The sequence below is a fragment of the Aquarana catesbeiana genome, linkage group LG03 (assembly GCF_042186555.1).
Source record: "Aquarana catesbeiana isolate 2022-GZ linkage group LG03, ASM4218655v1, whole genome shotgun sequence".
NCBI classification, from domain to species: domain Eukaryota; kingdom Metazoa; phylum Chordata; class Amphibia; order Anura; family Ranidae; genus Aquarana; species Aquarana catesbeiana.
This window is the reverse complement of record NC_133326.1, coordinates 179,931,736-179,954,400: the sequence shown is the minus strand read 5'-3', so window position 1 is coordinate 179,954,400 and position 22,665 is coordinate 179,931,736. Positions and strand designations below refer to the sequence as shown.

General features: G+C 39.5%; 1 protein-coding gene across 3 annotated transcripts in view; it reads right to left on the bottom strand.

Moving 5' to 3' along the window:
* The window catches only part of HGF (hepatocyte growth factor), a 192,195-nt gene that overhangs the window by 43,787 nt on the left and 125,743 nt on the right, over positions 1-22,665 (bottom strand). For all 3 annotated transcript variants that reach the window (XM_073619566.1, XM_073619565.1, XM_073619567.1), the window contains exons 9-10: positions 10,320-10,447; positions 1,417-1,519 (exon numbers count right to left, since the gene is read on the bottom strand). In XM_073619566.1, coding sequence (XP_073475667.1) covers positions 1,417-1,519; positions 10,320-10,447 — 231 coding nt within the window. The remainder of the gene's footprint in view (positions 1-1,416; positions 1,520-10,319; positions 10,448-22,665) is intronic.

Below are 22,665 nucleotides of genomic sequence, written 5' to 3'. Positions count from 1 at the left end.
CAGTCTGAAAGGCGGAATTACTTACTTTCATATATTCTTTAAAGGATATTGTTCATGAATATTGTCCCAAGTGAAACAATCCCTTCATTCTTTCAACACAAACCACAAATATAGAACCCCGAATAACAGGGGTAAAAGGAAATGCTGAGTCTGGTGTGGTTGTACGGTGAGTCTGGTTAGGACAGACCCGACTGGGGTTCTCGGTCACCCTGTGCCCCTAATAGACACAGGATGACTTACACATAAGAGGGTCTGGGGGGCTGGAAAATGGGTCTCTAGAGCTCTCTAAGGTAAGCTGGGTTCCACGAGCCCCCCCCCCCATGCCCAAAGTGACTCCCATCACACTGTAGCTGCATACTTTTATTTTAGGGATCCAGCGATATCCTCACCCAAGCTTATTCTTCAATCGGTTTTGGTTGCAGGCACTGACACCGGTATCTTAAGTAAGGTAAACCGATAGTGAAACCTTTCAGCTTCACAGTCAGTTTTCTACTGCAGATGTGTGAGCCATGCTGTGCTCTGTGAATGGTCCTGCAGTCTTCTGGGACCTGTGATTTGTCCTAGAAGGCTTCAGGCTCAGATTTCTGTGGCACATCTGACCAGAAGTGGGATCAAGTACCTGGTTTTGACAGATATCCGCTCTCCTTCTACCCCCAAAAAGTGCCAAATGTGGCAGTGGAGGGGGAAGGATGCAAACAAGTGGAACTTCCCCTTTTGAGTGAAGTTCTGCTTTAAGGCATGGGGTTAAGTCTTTGTGAATACTAATTTTTGGGTGTGATTTTTTTTTTTTTTTTTAGTATGGTGCCTTTATAACACAAGTTGTATGTGCGAAAAATATTGTGAAATTTTAATACAAATTACACAATCTAACATAAATCCATATTGAAGCCCCAAAAAGATTACCTATCTCGCCATTTGAATTACTTTTTCTATGAGGATATTTCTGTGGCAATTCTTGAAGAAAGGGTTTAAACCCTATAGGACTGATTTACAAAAGGAGTAAAGACCGTTTCCTTAGGAAACTGATTACCTGCTTAGTTTATTAAATGAAATGAAGCTCTCCTGGCTTCAATCATCCCATCATTTGCAAGCATAAATGCAACTTTTTTTCATTTATTTTTATTGTCTTTGCATGTTATGGTATATTCTTTGCAAAGTGAATTTTCAACACATTCACTAAACTAAGTGAAAACTCCCATGCAAAATGAAAATTCACACTGTAAAGTGAACATACTCTACTCCTTTAGTAAATCAACCTGAATGCATAATAAAATAGGGCTATAGTGTACTTGACACTATAACTAAATGGATAGGTGGCCAAACCAAATTATGGCATTAGGTACTGCAGGTAATTTGTGGCTTCCAGAAAACATTAATATAATAGTGTTGTTTTAGTAATACGATCTCTGCACATACCTTCGTACATCGCCCATATTCTTCTCCCACATGGTACACTGCAGTCTGGATCGTGTTCTAGATATTGTGCCTCTATAGGTGATGCCATTGCCATAGTAACACTCTGAAAATGCCAAATACATTTATATTATAAGAAGGAAAAACAGAAGAAAGCTGGCTGACAAAACAAGTCATCCAAATGCAAACAGCAGAGAATGTGAGCAGCAGCTGCTCCAGTTGTTTTTTGCTTTACATAATAGAAGAGAAGAAAAGCTTTACAACTTAAACCAAACACGATTACGATTAGGAAAAAAAGACCAAAAAGCTGAATAAATATACAAGTGGATTAAAACTTTTTTTTTTTCATTAAAAGAAACCCAGCTGCATTATATGTATATATTTTTTCAGCATTGATCTTTTTTCTTGTATTCTTTATAATAAGTGGATAGAGTGCAAATATATTTTTAGCAAACTTCTTAGCAGTTACAGCAATGTATGCTAGAAAATATAGAAACACATAACAGTTTTAATCTATCTATCTAGTAAGTTGGTAACAATCAGTACTAAAGCTGCTCTCCGGGCAAACAACTAATTGCACAGATTAAAATAATATGGGAACTTTTCTATCTTGCAAATGATTTGGACCATGGCCAAACTTCATAGTAAATCCTCTATGTTTTCTGTACATTTGGAGTGTGTATACCAGGTTACACCCTGGGACACACCTGTGCAGGTGGCAGCTAAGCAGAGAAAAAACAGAACAGGGTATGAAGTCAACAGGCAATTTCACAAAAGGGGAACAGACCAAGGGTCAGGCTGGGCAGAGAACAAGCATAGTCAAAATACAAGCCAAAGTCAGTAACCAAAGAAACAGGAAGGAATTCAGAAGCATGGGAATTAACATGGACTGGAGCCTTGGGCTAGGAATGAAACTATTGCTCAGTAAACAGGTGTTGGTCTGAACAGAGCTAAATGGGGAGCTTTCTTGACACACTGGGGTTGATTTACTGAAGACAAATAGACTGTGCAGTTGTACTCTTCAAGTGCAGTTGCTCCAGAGCTTAGTAAATTAGATGGAGCTTCACTTTGCAAAGAATACCCAATTGTTTGCAAGGAAAAAAAAAAAAAAAAAAAACAGCATTATTGCTTGCACATGATTGGATGATCTTGTGTAAAAGGCTTTTTATGTATTTTTATGTAAGGAAATGTTGGGTATTGAAGCTTGGTGTTGTTTCATGAGTGTGCACAATTTTAAGCTTTGATATGTTTGGTATCTGTTTACTAGAAGCCACCTCATATTTTATTTTTACCAAAAAATTGGATACAATATTACATTTAAGTTCACTAAAATTAAATGTAATGTATTTTTTCTAAGAAAATAGGGGTTTGATAAGCCATTGCTCTAATATCATGTGACATAAAGAACTGCAACTATTCCCATTTTATTTTCTAGGGTCTCTACTTTCAGAAAATCAATAATGTTTGGGGTTTTAACTATTCTTTTTTAAAATGTGCATGTTAACACATGTGCAAAAAAAAAATTCTAAAACGGCTCTGGCAGCAAAATGGTTAAAGGGCCGACACCCTTCTTGTGATAACCAAATTGGCAATTTTTACCAGCAAGTGAATACAGTAAACATTAACACAGTAAATACAGGTTAGTGAATACAGAAGACAATTTATGGAATTCATAAAGTAGCATAGACACTCTTTAGAAGTGTTGGCGAATGCGACATACAGTATTCATGTATCTGTCAGAAACATGGGCATTCATCAGATAAAAATTATATGAATTTGTCACAATGATGTGCCAGAATAGCCAAAAATTATTACAACAACAATTTTCACAAATTATTTATCAACAGTTTCCTTAACTATGAAGTGGTGATATTTCTTAATGAATCTGGCATAGCCATAGCAATATATTTGAAATATGTCACAAAATAGGACTTTTTTTTATAATCTGCAGCACATGTCAGATTTTCTCTGAGTGTGTTGCACAGGTTACATGAAATCAGTGCTAAACTCCCTAACACAACAATACTACCAAAAATGTGTTGCAAAAGCTAAACTGAATCACCCTTAGAACTGATGTTGTGCCATTAAACAAATAACTACAGTGTGGGTAAAAGGAAGTGTTGTGATGACTCTGGTTATCATTACGGCTCTTTCCTGCAGGCTCTTAAGTCATGGATAATAACTGAAGTGAATGTACAAATACACATTGATGATTCCATCCCAGAAGATCACAAGAAGGATGGCTATAGTCTCACCTCTGCTTTCATCAACCTTCCTATTGACCATTAAGAACTCTTTGGTGCATGTTTAGATGAGTGCTGTCCATCCTTCTCTCAGTTGCTGATACTTTACCCTCTCTGCTCATTAATTCTGAACTTGTGTGCCATTGATCAATATTTCTTCACCTCTTCTGTCTTTTCATTCTACTAAACTGAGTTATGTTTTCATGTTGACACTTGTCTCTCAACAAAGAAATCCTCACATTCACTTGAAAAACACTTTTGTTAACCCAAACAACACACTCGTATATCTTGCTTTTCGGATTCACATTGACATGCTTCCAAGCATGGTCATTAATTTCTAGGATATGTGGATAGTACAATGGTCAAATTGTGCAACTAAGCTATTATTCATATCTACATGCTCTCCAACATTTATATAAAGAAATGTTACTGTGCCCTGAACTGATGCCCTGTACTGATGGGAGTAAGCAACACACTAAGTCGTATGTCAGTAAAACCTGAGTTATCCCAACTATTAGTATGTGCGGTATGCAGGGCTTTTTTCAGTGGGAACGCAGGGCAATGCAGTTCCGGCACCTCCAGCACTGAAGGTATGTGATTTCAAGGGGTGTGGGGTGTGCTGAAGGGTCTATTGATGCTGGCTGCTGGGGGAGCTATTGTTACTGGGGGGGGATCTGTTTTGTGTGAGGATTTATTGTTGCTGGTGGGGGATTTATAGTTGATGGAGGATATTATGTTGCTGGTAGGGCTCTACTGTTCAGAGAGAGGTCTATTGTTGCTGGCTGATGGAGGGTTTATTGATGCTGGCTGCTGGGAGATCTGTTGTTGCTGCTGGGGGTCTAATATTGCTGGGGTGGATCTTATGTTGTTGGGTGATCCATTGTTGCTGTGTTGGTGGTCTATTTTTGTGTGGGAGATCTATCGCTGCTGGGTTGGGGTCTATTGTTGTGTGGGGTCTATTGTTGCTGGGGTCGGATCTATTTTTGTTGTGAGGTTCTATTGTTGCTGTGGTGGGTTTCATTGTTGCTGGGGGAGTCTATTATTGTGCGGGGATCTATTGTCGCTGGGTTGTCTATTGTTGCTGGCTGCAGGGGATCTTTTTTACTGCTTTTCTAGTTATCATTAATAAGTTCCATACAAAATATTTAACATGACTAAATTATACTTGGTTCTGTATTTTCTAAAAGGTATGGTATTGGGAGGTGGGTAGGGGATGGAACCAAGGGATGGTGCTCAGAGGTGGGTAGGGTGGCGGAGACAAGGGGTGACCCAGAAGGGGGAATACCTGCACTTATTCTCTGTAAAAAAGCCCTGTTCATGGATCATTACTTTTTTACTATAAAGCGTATATGCAAGTTGGTATTCCCACTTACCATAGACATGAATTCCAGTTCCTTTTCTCCACATGTACAGTGTATCAGAGCAGTGCAAATCTAAAAAGACCACGTCCCTTTTTTCCATATAACATTACGGTATATATTAATTGTTTAGGGGCCTCCACATAATTGTTGTCATGATCTATGGCCCAAATGATCTCTCCTTTCATGTGCTTCAGAACACTGTGGAATTGTTGCTGGGTGCTGCCATCATGTTTATAACATCAGCGGCACCCAGTAGACAATAACCTTTGATCACCATAGGTGTGCGCAGCTTATTGCATTAGGGTGTGCACCCAAAAGCTCAAGCACACATACATGCATGTGTCTGTATATGTACTGACTACACTGTGCTTAGACCAGCTTAGCTTCTCCTGGTAGGCTGAAGTCCGTCCTACACTGCAGGTTGTGTTTACTCCTCCCACTCCCGCTCGCTCTAGCTGCCAGCACCTCCTGTTGTAAAGTCAAATAGGGCATGCTGGGGAAGGGGGCAGGTACAGTGTCATTCCTTTGAGTAAGGAGCTGCTTCCTTACTCAAAGGAATGACACTGTACCTGCCCCTGAAGAATGTCACTTGCCACGCTGCCTGCCACCAGATGAGGAGTGCCACTTGCCACGCTGCCTGCCACCAGATGAGGAATGCCACTTGCCACGCTGCCTGCCACAAGATGAGGAATGCCACTTGCCATGCTGCCTGCCACCAGATGAGGAATGCCACTTGCCATGCTGCCTGCCACCAGATGAGGAATGCCACCTGCCCCCTGCCTGCCACCAGATGAGGAATGCCACTTGCCATGCTGCCTGCCAACAGATGAGGAATGCCACTTGCCCCGTTGACTGCCACCAGATGAGGAATGCCACTTTTCACACTGCCTGCCACCAGATGAGGAATGCTACTTGCCATGTTGCCTGCCACCAGATGAGGAATGCCATTTGCCATGTCACTTGCCAGTGCCAGCAGATGTGGATTGTCACTGGTTCATTTAGCACAGCGGCAGGCCTCTGAGCAGTGGTCGTTCTTGAGTGAGGGCAGGAGAGCGGTGATGCAGGGCGGGCGGTGAGAGATGATGTCAAACTGACTCAATTATGTGGCCATGTTGGCAGAGCCCTGCATGGCCACATTGTTTTCAAATTGTGACAGTAGGTGCGGGAGAAGATCCCCTGCCCACTATCACAGAGCGGAGAGTGCTGGTGGCAGGAGGTGGGTCCCTAGAAGCATGTTATATTTTAAAGCCTAAATCTGGGTGCAATATGTAACATGCTCTTAAAGAACTGTGAACTTAGCCTTTAAACTAAAGATTAGGTTTTATATACCTGTGGCTTTGAATAGAGGAAGCACTGCCTTCCTTTTAAACACTCAGAATAGACCTTTGTATTAAAATTGTAAGTCATAAGACCTGACTACATGCAACCAATTGATAATGACATCCTCAAGATTAAAAACATTAACCTGCATTCAATACAGGATCAAAAAATGTTAAAGAAACCTATTATGAGATGAATACAGTGGCTTCTACTTCTTTCCTTCTTATAAAGCTAGTTACCTGGCTGTCCCTGGTTTCAGTACAATTAGACACTGACAGAATAATGCAGATCAGGAGTGTCAGAGTAAAGCCAGACCTTCCAAACCACGTACTTGTTTAGTGCCGTGACTTTGAAAGTGCTAAAGCCATTGGATCATCATGCCAGCCAGGGAAACCACATACAGTCGGGGCAAGAAAGTATTTAGTGAGCCACCAATTGTACAAGTTCTCCCACTTAAAAAGATGTGAGAGTCCTGTAATTGTCATCATAGGTATACCTCAACTATGAGAGACAAAATGTGGAAACAAATCCAGACAAAAACTAATGATCTACAATATACACGCGCATACCAAAAGTTCCCCACTGTATGCCCCCAGTGATTCGCTTTCAAAAAGCTAGATACACTAGCCACTGTGCCACCAGTAACAACAGCTTAGACATTCAGCACACAGCAAACATGCCTCCTAGATACACTGCTGGCATGCCAGCAAACATGCCTCCTAGATACACTAGCCACTGTGCCACCAGTAACAACAGCTTAGACATTCAGCACACAGCAAACATGCCTCCTACCTTACTGCAAACAAAGTTGCAATTAAAGTTGAAATCTAGAAAAACTGCTAAATGTACAGTTGAAATACATATGTTGAACAATTAAAGAAGAATTCCAGGTATGGAATTTTTTACCTGGTCCAGCTTGGATAAATATAAGTATGCATATACAATATACAGGTGCATCTCATAAAATTAGAATATCATCAAAAAGTTAATTTATTTCAGTAATTCAATTCAAAAAGTGAACCTCAGAATCTCCATAAAGCTGGTCAGCAGAGGGAAGCATAAAGTGCACTAGAATTTCCTGGTAGAGTGCTGTGCTGACTTTGGACTTGATAAAACAAAGTGGACCAACACCAGCAGATGACCTGGCTCCCCAAATCATCACTGACTGTGGAAACTTCACACTGGACCTCATGCAACTTGGATTCTGTGCCTCTCCACTCTTCCTCCAGATTCTGGGACCTTTATTTCCAAATTAAATGCAAAATTGTGTGTATAATGATCAGCTTTATGGAGATGCTGATTGCATTTTCAAAGTACCAATACCTGGTTTAATGATCATTGTATCTCTGTGCTTGATTGGCCAGCAAACTCGCCTGGTCTAAATCCCATAGAGAATCTGTGGGGTTTTGTCAAGAGGAAGATGAAAGACGCCAGACCCAACAATGCCGATGAGCTGAAGGCTGCTATCAAAGAAACCTGGCCTTCCATAACACCTCAGCAGTGCCACAGGCTGATCGCCTCCATGCCACGCTGCATTGATGCAGTAATTTATGCAAAAGGAGACCCGACCAAGTATTGAGTGCATACTATACTGTACATAGACATACTTTTCAATCATCCAACATTTCTGTATTAAAAATCCTTTTTTTATTGGTATTATGTAATATTCAAATTTTCTGAGACACTGAATTTTGGGTTTTCACTGGCTGTAAGCCATAATCATCACAATTAAAAGAAAGAAATGATTAAAATATATCACTCTGTCTGTAATGCATCTATATAAAAATTATGAGTTTCACTTTTTGAATTGAAGTACTGAAATATATTAACTTTTTGATAATATTCTAATTTTATGAGATGCACCTGTATATGGGATCTCTCTAGAAACTGGGAACCACTGTAGTAGACACTACTCCTCCAGTGAGCTCCACCTGTGCCGAGTGGCTTCCCTGCTACATTCTAAACACAGAAGGTCACCCAATCAGCATGGGGGCAATTCAGAGAATGCTTTGCATTTTCTCAAAGAATGCAAAGCATTCTCTGATTAAATGAATGATACCTTATCCAATCAGAGACCACTTTGCATTCATTGAGAAAATGTAAAGCATTCCCTAAATGGTCCCCATGCTGAGTAGCTAACCTCTCATGTTCAGATATAGCAAGGCAGTCACTCAGTTAGGAAGCTAGTGGAGATCATTTGAGTAGTTGTATCTACTACAATGATTTCTAACTTTAGGATCCCACAAGTTTGGTATACATAGTTACACTATGTAAAAAAAATACATACTTGGAATTATTCTTTAATCACATCTGTCCACTGGGCTAACCCAAGAAGTAGTACTACTAAACGAGGAAGCAGCAGAGTGACTTTCCTGATTATCAGGGTTTTATAGCATGTGGTAAAAGTAAATCATTTTGGTATGTAAAACAGTAAAAGTTTGTATTTTAACTATGATATTTGTGTTTAACCTGGATTTCCATGTTAACTCAGGAATGATCCACTATCATCATGAATTCAAAAACCTGCAAGCAACTCCAAAAAGCAGTTCAGGGCAGCATAGAAATAGGATTTCTTGAATTTGTGCAAACACAAATCACAGCAAACCCAGTAATAAACATAGGCAAACACAAACATTGCATTACAAATTCTTCCAAACTTCTTTGTAAACAGTTCAGCTGCAAAAACATACTGTATACCCAAAATACCCAAGCCTAATTGGTTTAAAAATATAAAATAGCATCTGGAGTTTTATGATTTGATACCAATTAGATAAAAATAATTATTTTCACTGGCTATCTGTGGGTGGAAAGTCTACCTTATCTTTTTAACACCACTTTTAAAAATATCTATTACTTGCAGTATATACAGTATCTGTACATGATATTCATTATTGTCACACAGCTCATTGTACCTGCAGATCTGTAGAAGCCCCAGATAGGGTTAATTTATATTACTTCTCTGCATTGTATGTTTACATTGTAAATGCCTTTACATAGTCAGACTCATCATAGCCACATAAATAACTCCTGCTATCACTTATACTACAATGACCCCTCTCACACTAATCACTTTTAGGCCTCCAGCTAGGATTAGTCATTGTGATCTTTACCAAAGGGTAGTTTTCTGCCTGTTTCATCCTTCTAAAATCTCTTTAATGTATGTATATATATATATATATATATATATATATATATATATATATATATATATCAGTCACTGTTACCAAGAATTCAATACCATTTTATTACACATGTTTAGTTAGTGAAAAGCCACTTTATTGTTACCTTGATCTACTTCCAGTATGAAAATGATTTACTATATATCATTCTGGCTGCTTGAATATTTCTTAACATACTTGTTTAAGGAGTGGCTGCTTTCACTTAACGTGACAGAGTCACTTAAAAAAGAAAATGCTGCTGATAGATGTAAAGTATCTATGTGCTTGCATACATCTGAGACAACCCGCTGTCCTACTAATGCTAGGCACAAATGTGGGGCCGTTCTGATCAGGCAAACCTTTGACACTTTCTGTTAGTATTGTAGCTTACCCATCCCTTCCTGCATCCTGTCTTTTTCTAATAGCCAGTTAGGTAGCACATCATAGAGATAGACCAAATAGAATACATAGGAGGATGGAGAAAGCCCATTTAGACACTACTAGAAAGTGTGAAACCTTTGCCAGATCAGAATGGCCTGGAATTTAGGCATTGTGGACAGACTGTAGACTGCTGGTTGTTCTTAATGTGTAGGTAGCTCTAGATGCATGCAATGTATACTTGTTAGGATATATTTATTCAGCATTTGAACAGTTGAAGATACACCTGATAGACTTAAGCCCCAACCAACTGAAATTCATATTTGACCACACATGCTTATGTTTACATTATACGGGGTACTATCATACATAAGATGGTGATATAAACCAATATGAACCATACATACAAGTAAAACATGTTAACAATGTATAATGTAATATGTTACCTTGATGAGTGGAAGTATCACATTTTGGTATCTGAGAGCAGTGACCAATTCTAATATTTGGATCTGTAGTGAAACACCACAGAGATTCAGACCCATCAGGATTTCTACAATAATTTTCCCTCAAGTCCCTGAAAAAAATTAAAGGCAAATACACTATTATATTTAAAATGTTTGAATAATTAAACAATAAACATGTATTATTTTAATATTGACATTTGGTTAAAACAGGCTATCAATAAAGATAAAGGTCTTGTTAAAGGTTTGAAATGGTAAATTTGACTTTAGGCCTGATTCACACCTATGCATTTTCAGTGCTTTTTGCATTTTGCTGATTTGCACTACAGAACGTGTTCCATAGGAAACCATGGTAAATGGACTGTGGTGCAAATCTGCAAAATGCAAAAAGCACTAAAAATGCATAAGTGTGAATCGGGCCTTAGAAGCAAAGAAGAGGATTCCACACTGAATTTTGGGATTTCAGGTAACATATAATAATTGTATCACAGAGCTCAAGTCAAGAATTGAATTCCCTGTGCATCAAGGTTGGAGGCTCCCTGGACACTCCCTGACTTGAACCTAACCATCATTAAACGGGGGACATGAGAGGGCCAGGAGGGTGCTAGAGAACACCAGGAAAAGTGGATGCAGCCCCTTTCAGATTTGCACATATAAAAAACAAACACCAGAGGGCGTCTCCATCTTGGTATAGCAATTTATTTTAAAAAGTATAAAAGACAATAAAAAAAGGAAATTGATAAAAGTTGATCAAGGCTTATTGTAGACCCATATAGACCTAGATTCTAGGGAGGTCTATATGGGTCTATGACAAGACTTGATCCCCTTTTATTTAGTAAGTGCATTTTTATTGTCTTTCATACTTTTTTTTAAATAAATAGCTACATCTAGATGGAGGCGCCCTCTTGTGTTTGTTTTTTGAAGTTAGAAGCTGATTGGTTACTATGCACAGCTGCACCTGATTCTGTGTGTACCAGTTTTAGTAAATCTCCCCCATATCGTCTGCAAAAGACATGTGTATTCATACTTGAATCTTGGTGTGCTTTCTGTATTTTTTAGATCTGTGTTGTAATCCAGTAAATTTTCCTCATTGCAGGAGCTGTAATAAAGACCAGTCATTGCTCCACATCACTATGTCAAACCACACCACTACGTGCTTGGCTCTGGTTAGAGTAGATAGCTCTTCAAGAAGGCTGCACCCACACTGTATTTGTTTTACACTCTAATAGTAATCCTGACACTAGTAGCTTTCTATATTTATATGAATTTGTCTACATTTGGTATTATAAGCATTCTTTTTTGACAGGCTAGTTGTCTATGTGAGATTTCAGAATGCAGGAAATAAAGCAATGAAACCTAAAAGGTTTATTATTAAGAATGGACATTTTCTTCTTCTTTTTTTATGAAAACAAAAAAAAAAAATGTTTTTTTTATTTTTTCCTATTTTTTATGATTCGGTGTTGTTTTTCCTGTTAGTGCAGAAATACCAGTATAATGCAACACACAATAATTCATTTTGTAACATGTGTTCCATATAGGAACAGTAGTGTAAAAAAACTCTTCGATCCTAATCTAAAAACACAAACGTCAGTGATCTAAATCTAAAAGTGGTTAATGATTTTTTATTTACTTTATTTTATAGTAGGGTTATTATTATTATTATTATACAAGATTTATATAGCGCCAACAGTTTAAGCAGCGCTTTACAATGTATAAGGGGGACAACACAATTACAGTACAATACAAAAGGTACAGGAGGGCCCTGCTCGTAGAGCTTACATTCTAAAGGGAGGGGGTGGTGGTACAAGAGGTAATAGCTGCAAAGAATGATTTGATGAGGATTAAATTTTTAGTTTTAATAAATGTAAGCCACACAAGATTGTATTGAGTGTGTGGTTTCATGGTGTCATTTGTTGCCTTGTATGCACAACCTATACAGTAGCAGAGTAAATCTTCACATTCTAATGTCAGAAGTTCCTCTTTGTACTTAAATATGATGCATGCCACATGGTACTGCACAGGTTAATGTATGACCTCTGTCTGTAGTCTAATAACTGACACTTCTTGTGAAGAAACTACATATTCCACAGTCCTGGATCTCTCAGTCTGATGCTCTGCAGGTGAAAGCTGCACAGCAATTAGATCTGACACAAGCAGGCAGATCAATGGAGGAAAGAGATGTGCTTTCCCCACATTAGCATTATTTGTGATGCAACACAGAGGTAATGGTTAGGCATGAATTGGATGCTGTTTGACCTGCAGAGAATAGGGACAAGCTAGGTGAATGAATACATGGACATAGGGGTATCGATCAGAAATGACACTGCAGCGCAACATTTAAGCCTATCACTGCAAGGATAGATAGAAAAACAACACAGGGAATATAACTACACTAATACCTCTTTAAAGTCAACAAAAATAGTAATAGTTTAAAAGGTACATGTCAGCTTGAACTAGGTAGTAAGCATTACATTCATACAATGAGCAGAATCAATCTGTTTGTGAATACATTATCTGTTTAGGAATAGCCATTGTTCACCAGACCTTTTTCAGCAATAATCTTGGAATGTCTTTGCTTGTATCATTGAAAATTACCATATATACTAGAGTATAAGCCAACTCGAATATAAGCCGAGGCACCTAATCTTACCACAAAAAACTGGGAAAACTTATTGACTCGAGTATAAGCCTAGGGTGGGAAATACAGCAGCTACTGGTAAACAATGCCCATCTGCAGCCTCACTGTGCCCATATGCAGCCCTCACTGTGCCCATTTGCAGCCTCACTGTGCCCATCTGCAACCTCACTGTGCCCATTTGCAGCCTCACTTTGCCCATCTGCAGCCTCACTGTGCCCATCTGTAGCCTCACTGTGCCCATCTGCAGCCTCACTGTGCCCACCTGTACCTTTGATTACAAACAGCGGGTTTCTCCCGCTGTGTTTTGTAACTGCAGTCTTCGGCGGCCATTCACTGTAACAAACCCCGCCTCCTCCTTGTCTGTGATAGACGGAACACTGATTCAGTTTCCCAGCATTGTATCAGTGTTCAGTGTTCCGTCTATCACAGACAAGGAGGAGGCGGGACTTTGTTACAGTGGACGGCCACCGAATAGTTAAGACTGCATGACACAGCGGGAGACCCTCACTCGAGTATAAGCCGAAGGGGGCTTTTTCAGCATAAAAAATATGCTGAAAAAGTCAGTTTATACTTGAGTATATACGGTAGATAGCTGTACTAAACCCATCAGCCACCAAAAAAATTCCAACTAGCCATGTAATCTGACTACAATACTTTACATAGTACTCAAATCCAAAGGTAAATTAGGGGTTAATCTTGATTTCACCAAAGGTGAAGTTTTGGATAGCAGTAGACAGCACTAGCAGCTCATTTATTGCCTGAAAATGTTCTTTAAGACACACATGGATCTTATTTAGAAATATTGTTATGAATGTGCCGTAATTAAGACTACAACTGATATAAAAGAACACATTAATATTATCGGGAACAGTGTTACATTTCATGTATGACTAACTGTTTTTTTGTTCCAAAGGCATATACTTTTTGCAAGATAAAGTTTATGCCGCAATTAAGTGCACATTATGTATTCAAAACTACTTATCCAAAACCACAATATCACACTATTCTACAACTGATGGGGAGATAAGGGATGTGTGAGATAAAACATAATTATGTCTGCATGTCAGTACCTATTCATCATTTTAATGATTACAAATATTCCAACAACTAGTTTTATTCTGAAATTAAGATTTCTAAAATAATTGCAGATTTTCGCTATGACAATTAAATAAACTATAGTAAAAATACTAAACATCATAAATATTTATGGAAATTTATATGCCAAAGTCTTAAAAGGATTATTTGAATTCTTTGTTTTATACACTAAGAATAAAAGACAAGTGAACCTTAAAGAGATTGTAAGGGTTCGTTTTTTTTTTTGTTTTTTGTTTTTTAATAACAAACATATCATACTTACCTCCACTGTGCAGCACGTTTTGCACAGAGTGGCCCCGAACCTCATCTTCTGGGGTCCCCAGGCAGGTCTTGCAGCTCCTCCCCACATCAGATAACCCCCTAGGAGAAGCGCTCTCCCACTGAATGTATGACTCGGCCCCGCCCCCCACATCATTGGATTTGATTGACAGTAGCGGGAGCCAATGGCTGCGCTGATATCAATCTATCCAATCAAGAGCCGAGAACCCCGGGCAGAGAGACAGCCCGTCCTCGCCAGGTCAAGTTCCAGGGCTCAGGTAAGTAAAACAAGGGGGCTGGGGGACCGGTCACTGCCTGGTGTTTTTTCACCTTAATGCATAGGATGCATTAAGGTGAAAAAAACGAAGGTTTATAACCCCTTTAAAGTGTATCTATACCCCAAAGTTTGTTTTTGTTTTGGACAGAATGGGGAAGAGTCAGAATCCCTGTCAGATTTTATTGCAAAAAATTACAACACTGAAACCCAGATAGATATACTGTAAAATACACAAATTGGTGTAGCTAGTATTCAATATATCATGAAGGTATTTTTTCCTGATTTTATATGGTTATCAGTCTCTTGTAATTCCCTATACAGTAGCACTCTGAGATGGAGGGGCAGGACTAGCAGTCAATCAGTTGTGCCATATGCAATTGTTCTTACAAGGAACATTCTGATAGGAGGAGAGAGCAGATTGAGATATTACCTCATCAGTCTGCTGCTACTCCTTCACTGTCCAATAAGTAGAGTGGAGGTGGAAGAGGACAACATTGTATCCCTTATACAGTCTACAAGCGTAATGCAGAAATTGGTGTCATCTGCCTGGATGTGCTGCAAATCTCAAAACTTGATAGACAGAAAATGAAATACATTGATAAGAAAAACAGATTCTTATATGCATCACATCTGTGTATACAGCTAGTAATAAATAGCCCCAATTTTTTTTAAAAAAAGATAATTTTTTCCTCAGTTTAGGCTAATATGTATTCTTCAACATACTTTTGGTAATAAAAATCACAAAAAGGGTATATTGATTGGTTTGCCAAAAGTTATAGCGTCTACAAAATAGGGGATAGATTTATGGCATTTTTATTATTATTATTATTTTTTACTAGTAATGGCAGCGATCTGCAATTTTTATCAAGATTGCGACATTATGGTGGACACATCGGACACTTTTGACACATTTTTGGGTCGATTGACAATTATACAGCGATCAGTGCTATAAAAATGCACTGATTACTGTGTAAATGTCACTGGCAGGGAAGGTGTTAACACTAGGGGGCGATCAAGGGGTTAACTGTGTTCCCTGGGTGTGTGTTCTAACTGTGGGGGATGGGACTGACTATAAGAGATGAGAGATCGTGGTTCCCAACTTGTAGGAACTCACAATCTCTCTCACCTCTCCTCACAGAACTGGGATGTGTGTGTTTACACACACACATTCCTGTTCTGCCTCTCGTGCCCGTGATCGCTCGTGGCCTGTGGTCATCGCGACCGCCGGTCATGAGCATCGGCACCCCCCGCTGTGCAGCGGGGACACGCGTGCCACCGGAGGCTGCCTGCTATCCCGCTTAAAGGGACCGATGTATAGCTACGACGGTTCACAGATCATGCCTACCTGCCGCAGTATAATGATGGCAGCAGGTCGGCAAGTGGTTAATGAGTAAATATTAGCCAAAAATGCTTTTCTTACCTTTTGTTCCTTGTACATCAATGTTTATAGCTCATGTGTGAAGGTAAAACTGCTGTCAGGAGACCATTAACTGGCTGAACTTAAAGCGGATCTCCACCCAAAAGGGGAAGCTCCACTTGTTTGCCTCCTCCTCCTCACTTCTGCCACATATGGCAGCCTTTGGGGGGGGGGGAGCAGGTACCTGGTTTTGACAGGTACCTGCTCCCACTTCTGGCTGATCTCGCCGTGGCAGAGTCACCCAGAAGTTCAGCCCCCCCTCCTCCTTCCCCCGCTGCCAGACCATTTGCAAAGCGCAGCGTGCATGCGCAGTAGGGAACCTGCTGTGAAGCCTCAAGGCTTCACTGCTGGTTTCCCACACAAGAAATGGCAGTGGCAGCACCCGAGAGATGATTGAAAAATCAGCTGGGGTGAAGACACCACTGGATTTGTGGACAGGTAAGTGTCATAATATGAAAAGTCAGCAGCTACAGTATTTGTAGCTGCTGACTTTTTTTTTTTTTTAAGGAGCCTGAAGCTCCTCTTTAAGTACCAATAAACAGTGGGCATCGCTGTATGATACCTGCAATTTCTACTTTTTATTTCAATTGTCTGTTCAGGGATGGACAGCAAGCATTTTCACAGCACATTCATGTTGTCAGGTTTAATAAGTTATAGACCGAAATCCTACCAGTGGGAAGTTTATTATCACTTGCTTTGTGGCTGTTACATCTGTATGAGCTGTGTAGAGCTAAAGAGAACTTATACTGTACTTTATTTATTGGGATATCTCTAAAGTTCAGAAATCATCTGAAGTGAGATTGTCTTCCAGAGGAACAGAAGGTTAAATCAAAGAAGTTATTATGTACTATTACAGAATTAGCTCATACCTATATATGTAATATATACTATGACTATAAACATGGGGATGCAGATATATCAAGAAACTATTTTTCATCTTGTAAATATTGCATTGCATATTTTTTCTTAATTTATATAATACTGCCACTAAAGCTGAAGTTTAAACTGGTTATTTTTCACCTTCCAGCTACCCCTGCCTTTCCCCATAAACATGCTAATGGCATTTCTAAATAAAATCTTTCTGTTTTCATTATATACATTCTTTTAGATGAAGTATTATCACCACTGGATTTCTGTTCTTCTCTATACAATACAGGTAGATCACGACTGGTGGGGGGAACCAGCAGAGTGCTATATGTATATATAGCTTCCTATATAGCTTCCTAAAAACTGGCTCTTGGCAGGAATTATAAAGATATTAAATGCCATCAAGGGTGGGAGTTGGTGTTCCCAGGCAGGCTACAATGGCATGCAGAATACCCTAGTTAATGTCCGCATGTTATGCTGAGCCCCCATGATTGATAGATCTGAAAAATGGGTGGTCCAGAGATAATCAGGCTGTGGGGGAAAGGGCTTGATGCTGGATGCTCAGCCAGGAAATAAGACAGACTCCATCTGACTTGCTGCAGCTTCCAATGTACACTGGGAGTAACTCAGTGTGTAGTAAAATCAGACTTTTTCAGTACAGGAGAAAAGCCTGTACAAGCATTCAGGACTGCAGGTAAGGCTGGAGTTCAGCTTTAAGGAATGTGTAGTGTGGTCCTACAGTCTGCAGATCTGACCTAAAGGGTAGGCTGTCCAGTTGTAATATGTAGTGAATGGCAAACATAAACATTGTTGATTTGCTAAGTTTATACATACGGTATATTATATTGTGAAAATATGCATCACATCATAACCCATGTTCACAGTCCTGTCTGTGGTTAACAAAGCAGTTGCAAAATAGATTACTAAATCACATACACATATTCTTTACAAAGGGATACATATTCTCATGCTTGATACCATACAAAGTGTTCAAACTGAGATTACAAGGTAAGTGTGCATCTGGGGAGGGAGCACATTGTGTGTGTTGTGGAGGGTTAAAAATGTTGTTTGAAAGTACACAAATCATGTAGGTTATTTTAGCTAACAGGTTACAAAATTAACAAAGAACCCTTCTTTGGAAAACTACTCAGAGAGTAAAAAAAAAAAAACACCACTGACTATTTTTTTATTTTACTTCTAGCCATAAAATTACCATGTACGTAATATGTGGTTTTGTTCCCCATGCAGTATTACTTAATATTGCACAATAAATGTAGCACTGGAAAAGGCATATTAAGCCCTGAAACTTTAGCTTAATAATAGAAACATCATAGGCTTTAATTCATAAAAAGAACTCAATGGTTAGTTCATTTGCCTTGAAGCACTGTGGTCCTTGGTTAGCATCCTAAGACAAAAATAGAATGGTGCACGAGAGGGTACCGAAACACACTTATAACACAACTAAAAGTCTATAAAGTCCAGGAAGTATACATATGCAGCATTAGTGGCAGCTCCCTTGAGAGTGAAGTAGTCTCTGGAAGAACAATGGGGAAAAAACAAGGTGCGTCAAAAACTAAGTGCAGCAGAAGATGCAATGCATGGTATATTTAATTAAAATCAGCCAAATGGCTACTCACACTAATATAAAGATTAATAGCCATATAACAGTATAATACTGTGGTCACTCAGCAGGTCCCCGGTGGATGTTGGTGTGTAGATGTTAACACGAGAGGAGAGGAACAACCGGCCGGACACCCGTCTTGTCGTCTCAGAACCAGCATGGAACACACTCGGAGTCGCATCAAAGGTGACGTCAGAACATGGAGATAATGTTTTAAAGCATCAACTTCTTTGTCAGATCTAAAGGGATTTTTAGATCTAAAGAAGAAGCGGATACTTTAAAGCATTATTTCCATGTTCTGACGTCACTTCCAATGCAACTCCAAGTGTGTTTCATGCTGGTTCCGAGACGACAAGACGGATGTCCGGCCGGTTGTTCCTCTCCTCTCGTGTTAACATCTACACACCACCATCCACCGGGGACCAGCTGATTGACCTCAGTATTATACTATTATATGCCTATTGATCTTTATATTACTGTGAATAGCCATTTGGCTGATTTTAATTAAATATACCATTCGTTGCATCTTCTGCCGCAGTTTGTGGCGCATCTTGTTTTTCTCCCCTTGTTTAGAATCCTTACCAAGACACTATCTGCATGGAGCTTGCATGTTCTCCTTGAGCTCTGGTTTCCTCCCCACACACTAAAGACAAGCTGGTAGGTTGGCTCCTGTCTAAACTGGTCATAGTTTGTTTGTGCATGTGAGGGCAGAGGTAAGTCGGTTATGATTGGGCATATAGTTGTGCCATATCCAGTGTTTACAAGAAATAAAACAAAATCCCCTGGTGGTGAACTTTTAAGGCACGGAGATAATAGAGAATATTCTAATATGAAAAAATATTTATTAGAGTATGAAAAATACAAAACATTTAATAAAAAACACATTTAAAGTGAACATTCCAGTGTTGTCATAGAATACATATAGCAAGCTAGTATTTTTTGTATCCAACGCATTTCGGAGTAAAATTGTGGTTCTCCTTCTTCAGGGGTAAAGTTTAGAGAAGAAAACCAGTATTATAGACTGGAATGACAGTTGTTGCCAATTAAAAACATGAAGGTACCAAGGATGGTTGTTTCCAAATTGCTTGAGCCAGAGAGTTCAACACAGAGGCATACTTCAAAAACAGAAGAATGCCTAGCCCATAAATGCTGGCCCAGCTCAGTCTTGGGCTGGATGCTGGTGCGAGTGGTCACAGGATTTCACCAGTTGTGGCGTCTGCAAACAGCCTCTTCTTTTTTACTATACAAATAACAACACTCCTCCGTGTATAGCCGAGCAACCTCCACGCACCATCTTGCAGGGTCTTTTCCTGTTTCTTGGCCCCAGTGGGTCCTCTGGTGTCCCCCTTTTGGGTCGGTGTTGTGTGGGCGTGGGGGAGCTGGACCAGCATTTATGGGCTAGGCATTCTTCTGTTTTTGAAGTATGTCTCTGTGTTGAAGGAGAACCACATGTTTACTCTGAAATGCATTGGATACAAGAAATACTAGCTTGCTATATGTATTCTATGAAAACACTGGAATGTTCACTTTAAATGTGTTTTTTATTAAATGTTTTGTATTTTTCATACTCTAATAAATATTTTTTCATATTAGAATATTCTCTATTATCTCTGTGCCTTAAAAGTCCACCACCAGGGGATTTTGTTTTATTACTCCTTGAGGGCAGGGACTGATGTGAATAAATAGTATATTCCAGTGTTTCTCAACTCCAGTCCTCAAGTCGTCCCAACAGGTCATGTTTTCAGGATTTCATTCACATGAAACGGCTGTGGTAATTACTAAGGCAGTGAAACTGATCAAATCACCTGTGCAAAATAATGGGAAGCCTGAAAACATGACCTGTTGGGGCGCATTGAGGACTGGAGTTGGGAAACACTGGTATATACACCACTGCACAAATTGATGGGACTATATTAATGCATACAGTAAATTAAATAGTTACATGGTTTTTCTTTCAAAGTGCTATTTTTTGGGAATCTATTTTTCACCTAATATTTACACAACTTTAACCTCAGATTTACATGCTTTTCTGATTAAATCTTATGTGAATATCTGTGAAACTTGGAAAAAATAGACCCCTTAAAGTACACCCACCATAAGGGAAGCAGGGTTTGTTTATATATGTATTCCAGGCTGCAGAAAATATCTTCAGATTTATCTCCAGTATTACATGGCTCTATTACTAAAGACTGTGTATTCCTATTCATACAATATGCACCACACAAAGCACAAGTGTTTTGGCACAGAATGATGAACTACGAATGCACATATTGGTGCACATTAGGCAAGAACAGCTGGTGCCCAACTTATTTTATCTGCTTCACTGCATTTGCCCTAGACAGAAATAAATATTCTCTGTAACAAAATGTTTCATATGAAATGTCTAATGTATGTGATCTACTGGCAATAAATACACAACATTATTTAGTTAAAATAATTAATACAATTCATAACACATTTATACAAAGCCATAAAAAATAACATTTATCATCCAGAGACATAGTAACAGTTTCTTTCTTTTAAACTATTGAAAGTGAATGCCCAGAGTGAGTAATTGCACAACACTTGCATGTTTTTTCTATACAAAACAACTGGTTGATAAAAAACAACTGCTAAATATAGGAAACTGTAAAGAATGTAAGGGAAATAAATAAAAAACGCCAATTGAAATCCACGGTAAATGGTTGTGCTTGCTCTGCTTATATACAGTAGAATTAAAGTGATATTTTTACATTTAAAATAAAAACAGATGTTATACAGTACTTACCTATTCTGTGGTCTCTTAACACTTCTTGTATTGCACATGGCAATGGTGTTGCACAGAGTGGTCTCTTGCCACCTCTTCTGGAGTCCATCTGCCAGCACTATCCACCCCTTCTTCTTACAATTGCCCCCTTAGCAAGCCATGTGCTGAGGGGCATCCATGTGGTCACACCTGGTCACACCCTGAAGCTGAGCTGTGTGTGCCTATAGATGCTGAGCCTAACCTCCTGCTCCCTCCTCACAGAATGTGACTGACAGCAGTGAGAGCCTATGGCTCTCACTGCTGCCTGTGTGTCCTGTGAGAAGAGGAAGAGAGGAGAGTTTGTTTTTTTTTTTACTCAAGGCCTAACTAAGCAAAAAGAAAACATCATAAAAAATGTCACTGTAAAAATATGAATGTAGCCTACCTTAAAAGTGGACAGTGTCAGTCAGTAAAGCAGTAGACAATGTCAGTAGGGCAATGGACAGTGTCAGTAGGGCAGTGGATGGTGTCAGTAAAGCAGTGGACATGTCAGTAGGGCAAAGGTTGGTGTCAATAGGGCAGTGGATGGTGTCAATTGTTTTTTATTTTTATTATTTTATTTTTTATTTTTACAATTTAATTTTGTATTATTTTTTACATTTTTTTAGCAACCCTGTTGAGGGACTTTGGTAAAATATCAAGAGTTTAAACTCACTTTTGGGAAAGGAGATTGAGGACACATTCCATAATCTCTATCTCTGCAGCAATGTTTACTATGTTTCAGTTACGAATGAACACAGTAAAGCCTAGTACACACGGGCCAAATGTTAGGCAATATTGTCCGGTTCAATAGAAACCGTCCGACATTCGTCCTGTGTGTATGGCAGCCAGTCCGACAGAAGGGTTATGTCTGCAAATGGTCTGTCGACCAGCTCCCGATCAGTACTCTCAGCCAATGGCTGAGAGCGGTGACCGGAGTGTTTTGGCAGGGGCCGTCACCCTGTCAGAACACAATAGCACAGCAGGGGAGATCGCTGTACCAACATCGTATTTTTAGTATAGTAGCTCTGACCTGAGAAAAAAAAAAAACTAGTAGTGTGTACTAGGCTTAAGTAACCGGTACTGATCACTCATTGTGTTCATTTAGAAAAGGAAGGGGCCAGTAAATTACATATTTACTGGCCTCTTTCTCTGCTCTTTATCCTGAAAAGATCACTCTGCAGAGGAGGGGTGGGGATCTTGCAACCCTGCAGGGAGAACAGGGGAGCACACAGGGTTGATCAGGCAGCAGAAGGAAGAGCAACTTGGACAGGAGGGGCAGCAGGGTGGCATTTACTGGAACTGTTCCCCTTTCTTCCTACAGCTAATGAAAGACAGTGGGAGGGAGAGGAGGAGGGGCAGCTTTCAGTGGCTGCAGGAGTAATAGGGACAGG